The sequence below is a fragment of the Agrilus planipennis genome, unplaced genomic scaffold (assembly GCF_000699045.2).
Source record: "Agrilus planipennis isolate EAB-ADULT unplaced genomic scaffold, Apla_2.0 scaffold13, whole genome shotgun sequence".
Classification (NCBI taxonomy): domain Eukaryota; kingdom Metazoa; phylum Arthropoda; class Insecta; order Coleoptera; family Buprestidae; genus Agrilus; species Agrilus planipennis.
In genome coordinates, this window is record NW_020439040.1 from 1,386,642 (window position 1) to 1,392,036 (window position 5,395).

Genomic DNA, 5,395 nt, shown 5'->3' on the forward strand with positions numbered 1-5,395 from the left:
TGTACTAATATCTAAAAAAATATAGATTTTAAATAGAATTTATAGTAAGAAATTACACTTTCAACCACAAACCCTCTGTTATAATTGCAGATAAATCGCCATTTTGAGAGTCTTTTCTCTTACAATGTAATTAACAAGTCCTACTACGTAAATGTGCTTATTTACTTATTCTGTATGTAACTTGGACCTGTTTTAAAGCCTTTGCAATACTCTCTACATATCAATTTGTCTACACTGATAGTACTTTTTTGTGCTTCATAAGGCTTGTTATATTACCAACATTTTGCACTGAAAATGTTTTAACATACTAAATAGTTACGGATAAATAAAATTAAACTAACTGTTGAAAGCATTACAGAAATTAAATAATTAATTACTACTTACTGTAAGAAGTTATTGACGCCTCTTTAATGTAATCATAGGATGGTATTTGTGGTATTTGTTGAATATAAAAGTAGAATAAACATGTAAATTACTGTAACTTGGTAACATTGACGTAAACAAATGCTTTTTAACAGGTGCGATGTAAACTCTTCACAAATGCTACAACAAAATACAAACGCAGCACTTATTATCACTTTAGTGAAATATTTGTGTATTATAATGTAAAGCATTCATTTGTAACATTGAAAAGACCAGTACGTTACCTTCAGTGGTCATATAAAAGTAACACTTTTACATGTTAGTGTACCATTTTCACACTTCAGATCTATGCTGTAAGATCGAAAGTACATAAAAAGAAGATGCTATTTTAACTGATTAACTTGATTGAAAGACTAATCCACCTGGGCAGATCTCAAGACCACTAAATGTATTTTACAGCCACATTCTTTTTAAACACCTTTAGCGCCCCAGTAGGCTTTTTGATACATAAACACCCACATCTAGAATATGTTTAATTATATTTGAGGGTACAATTTCTTCGTTTTGTGTTAAAAAATATAGAAATAAACAAACGTTAGTGTTGAAGAAAAGCATTACAATAAGTAAATATAACCACACATAACCCTCAAATGATTCTTGATTTTTACTTACCTTTTAGGCATTTAATCAAAAAATCGAGAGCTCTATCTTCTTCAAAATTTTTAGCGCTTTTATCCTATACTAAATTCTTGTTCTAAAAGGCCTTAATTACAAATCAAAATATATTGTTTTTCTTTTCCGATAAGAGCGGCTGTCAATAAACGAAGAATTACAGTAGGGCCAACTTAATTCTCCGTACAACTTCTAAATTCAAAAATCACTAATGGGGGATACCTTTCTTAACTTATGCTCTCCTAATACAAAATTTGAAATTTTAAGTTGCAACACAGATTTCGTAAAATGTCCGGCGCCTCCACCAAAATTAACACAAATAGGACAATGATACTCTCTTATTTTAGATATTGTATTTTTATTGTACCTTGCAAATCCACTGATAATTTTAATTTCTATTATTTCTTTTCTGTTTTTAACTATATTAAAAATAAATAATAAGGAGTAGTAAAACAATTTATAAAGTTCAATTATTTATTTTTCAATTTTATTACACTTACTATGTTATATAATTCTTGTGGCTCGTTACTATAAATAAATTACTGAAAGTACATGCATATATACTTGTAGTTTATTGAGTAGGAATAATAAAAAGATATAACAAATAAATCAGCGTAATATGTATACAGATATAATAAATAATTAGTATAATAAACCTTAAAAAGCTACGTTTTGTTACCACGGTTAACAAAAACATAGAGAGAAGCAGGAGAGACGACGTCATAGTCAGTTTTTCTGTGGAGTACATGTTCCATTTTCTGGTTCTTTGGTTTTCACAATACCCTCCAGGTCAGACACTGCTGCTGAAACTTGGAACAGGCGTCCAAAAACGTCTGACAAATCATTATCAGGATTTGTAATTACGAAACACTCTGAAAAGAAAGGAGAACATTATCTGTGGAAAAGGAAACACTCAGTGGGCATTTTGTACATTTTTAAGTTAAATTTGAATGTTTTTAAGTATTTAAGGACTTACCTGGTCTTTCAGCAACTGTCCTCTTGCAATAGACGTTCAGTATGAGGACCAGGTCATCCCCAGTGTTATCTAGAACTGTATCCAATTCTCCACTCAGTTGTCCTCGATGATGTTTGACGAAGGAAATTGCTGAAGACCACCGTTCATTGACGATGTGCTCGAAGAGGGTGGATTCTAATTCGTCGACGTTTGCTGAAGCTGGTGATGCCACAGTTGAGCACACAGGCGTTGGAGTACCACCGTCTGCTTCCCGATCTTCCAGAGCTCTGTTCAGGGCATTTCTGACTGACACCAGTTCTGCTGCAAAGTCTCTCAACTGAAAAAGGAAATAAAGATAATAAATATAGACAAAATTACAAAATTACTGTTACTGTTCACCTGGGAACTTTTAAGGGTCGCATTTAACGTGGAAATCATCTTATTCGCTGATTCGACTAACAGCAACAGTTGAAAATGCATTTTGTAAAGAGCTTTCCCAAGATCCAGTAAATATTCTTCGTGTCTTGAATCTGGATGTTCACCACTTAACATTTCCAATTTCAAAGACGTCTTTACAGCATCCGAATACTGAAAATTAATATTAATTTATAATATTTGAATCCATTATTACTAAAAGGGGACGACTCACCATAGTTGCTTGATATTTCTTGTCACACAATGTTTCCAGATGTTCCTGGACTTCCAGGATTCCATATCGCAACGTTTCAGATAAACGAATATTATTTAAAGACGTAGAATTGAACCAGATGTATTGGATAGGTAAGATCCTGTTGGTGAGGATATCGATCATTGAATTTAGACGTGAACTTATTAATTTTATCGTTGGAAGACCTGATGATGCAGACTGGGACAAGAAAGCACAAGACTCACGAGTTATTGTGATGGTTGAGGTGCAGATACACTGCAAAAGTAAACATATGAGCCCTATTATAAAAAGAATGTCTGTCTAACACTAAAGTTTTAAGAACAATTATTGTAGACACACAATAATTTCTTCACCACACAGTGGCTTTATCAGGTGATGATTAACCATCATTACCACACAGTAGCTTTATCAGGTAATAATTGATCATCATCGCCACACAGTGACTTTATTTGGTGATGATAACCAATATCACCACACAGTGGCTTTGTCAGGTAATTATTAATTATCCTCACCACACAGTGGCTTCATCAGGTGATGATTTACCATAATTACCACACAGTGGCTTCATCAGGTGATGATTAACCATTATCACCACACAGTGACTTTATTAGGTGATGATGACCAACATCACCACACAGTGGCTTTATCAGGTGATGATTAACTATCATTACTACACAGTAGCTTTATCAGGTGATGATTAACGATCTTCACCACGCAGTGGCCTCATCAGGTGATGATTGATCATCATCACCACACAGTGGCCTCATCATCATCTGATGTTATCATTTACAATAAATTTTCTTGAAACTTTGGTGTTTTGCTTCATTACAACATGTTTTGATTTTTGACTTACACGAATAAGACGTTGCAACTGATGGAATAATTCCAAGGTATTTGTGGGAGTTTGGCTCATCATATTCTGAATGAAATTGGACCAGGACTCAACGGTATCATTTCTTGTACTGGGTCTAATATTGATCATCTGGGACAAGTTGGGGGATGCGTTACATGGTGTCACATCACCTAAATCTCCTGCACTCGAACCGCTAGAAAATTAGGAAACAAATAGACGTTTTTTTATGTTTTTAAATAAAAATGTATTTTCACCTTGTGTCTGATCGAGTGCTGGAGTCCCTTCGGGTCCTATGTTCTCCTAGGCTTAAAGACGAGGGTAGAAACACTGCACTACCACCTGCTGAACTGTTCTCAAACTCTGGAGCGACTGCAATTTCGTCCAGGGGTGACTCTGAACCAATTTCATCATCTGACGATTCTTCAGTGGTAACCCTCTAAAAATAAATAAATAATTACAAGACAAAAAATAAGGTAAAAACTAGAGACTTTACCTTTCGGATCGTTATGACAGGAGTACGTTCACTGACACTCTCTTCCAGCAGTCGCATACTAGGGGACTCTTCCTCCCCTTCACTCAAAGGCCGTCGACGAACACCCCAGTTAAAGTTATCCGTACTTTCACCCTACAAAACAAAAAATACAGATTTTGATTATTAGTTTTGTTTTTTGATTTAAGAAAAGATGCAATACCTCAATGCTTTCGCTCTCATATTCCAAAAAGTCAAAGTCCTTGAACACTCCAAAGTCGGTGGCTGCGTCGTCCCTCCTCGAACCCCCGCTGAGGTCATTATTTGCAGCGGACATTTCCTCAGTACTCGATGCCATGCTCGATTGACGCTCTATCAGGTCCGAACTTTGACTGAAGATGACCTTTTGGAAATAAAATATTCAAACACATATTAGAAAAAAAAAAAATTTTTTTAATCTTCAAGCTGGACGTACGGTATTGTAAGCGCAAAGTGTAATAAGAATAATAATTGTGATTTATGTGATTAATATATATGTACAAATAATATTATAATACATACACCCTTGTCTAGTAAAGATTTATTTTAGTACGTTTGTTTTTAATTTGTGTTTAAGTTAAAGAAACTAAAAAGTTTTGTAACTCAGAAAATAATTGTTTCTTTAAATTGTCATCAACGAATAAAATTATTACGAGATAAATAAATAAGTTTAAATTCTGTTTACATTAATTTTTAGCTTCTTTTCTTGGTCGCATAATTTTCTTTGTAGTTAGCGAAACTAAGTGGAAAAGAAACATAATAAAAAGCTTCGCAAAGCATATAATAAACGTTTTTGATCGAACAATTAATTAATTATGGATTTTCAAATTAATTTTTATACAATATAAAAATAGTTATAAATTATCGAAAATATTACTGTTAACTACTTTAAAGTCTAAATTGAAACACATAGAATGTATTAATGTGGAAAGTGGAAAATTTACACACTATTTCCTCTACTAGAAAAATGAGGGAGTGTTTTGATTTTAGTAAGTATAAAAGTACAAGTGGAAGCTTCAACAAAAGCTTTGCGAATGGTGAAAAGCTGCACTGGGTAATATGCAGTAGCACAAGTGTAATGTTATGTACGCAAACATTATTATGTCCTTTTTATTGGAAGCCGTTACCTTGCAGTATATTAAGTTTATAATGTCATCCTATTTGGGGGTAGTACAAAAAGAAAATCATGTCATTCACCATTCACGTATTTTATAAAAAAAAAAATAAAATTATTTACAGTGACAGAGAAACATCACCAACAATGCGAAGACAAACGAATAAAATAATACTCACTTGTTAAATACTGTACATCCAATTATTCAAAAATTTCATGGTTATTTACAACAAAACTTTTTTGCATTAATGTTACACAAAACA

The 5,395-nt window shown here is 33.3% G+C and overlaps 1 protein-coding gene and 1 long non-coding RNA gene across 3 annotated transcripts in view; both read right to left on the reverse strand.

Annotated features, from left to right (window-relative positions):
• Nucleotides 1-41: 41 nt before the first annotated feature.
• On the reverse strand, nucleotides 42-1,204 carry LOC112905077. The gene is made up of 4 exons (XR_003231548.1): nucleotides 1,036-1,204; nucleotides 648-884; nucleotides 385-543; nucleotides 42-288 (listed from the first exon to the last, which is right to left on the reverse strand). It is a non-coding gene; the product is annotated as an uncharacterized LOC112905077 (long non-coding RNA).
• Nucleotides 1,205-1,584: 380 nt separating this feature from the next.
• Nucleotides 1,585-5,395, reverse strand: part of LOC108744223 (protein furry-like) — a 17,667-nt gene continuing 13,856 nt past the window's right edge. For both annotated transcript variants that reach the window (XM_018479870.2, XM_018479872.2), the window contains 8 exons: nucleotides 4,203-4,382; nucleotides 4,004-4,135; nucleotides 3,765-3,946; nucleotides 3,511-3,703; nucleotides 2,640-2,912; nucleotides 2,390-2,578; nucleotides 2,012-2,327; nucleotides 1,585-1,907 (listed from right to left, as the gene is read on the reverse strand). In XM_018479870.2, coding sequence (XP_018335372.1) covers nucleotides 1,762-1,907; nucleotides 2,012-2,327; nucleotides 2,390-2,578; nucleotides 2,640-2,912; nucleotides 3,511-3,703; nucleotides 3,765-3,946; nucleotides 4,004-4,135; nucleotides 4,203-4,382 — 1,611 coding nt within the window. In that variant the 3' untranslated portion in view covers nucleotides 1,585-1,761. The remainder of the gene's footprint in view (nucleotides 1,908-2,011; nucleotides 2,328-2,389; nucleotides 2,579-2,639; nucleotides 2,913-3,510; nucleotides 3,704-3,764; nucleotides 3,947-4,003; nucleotides 4,136-4,202; nucleotides 4,383-5,395) is intronic.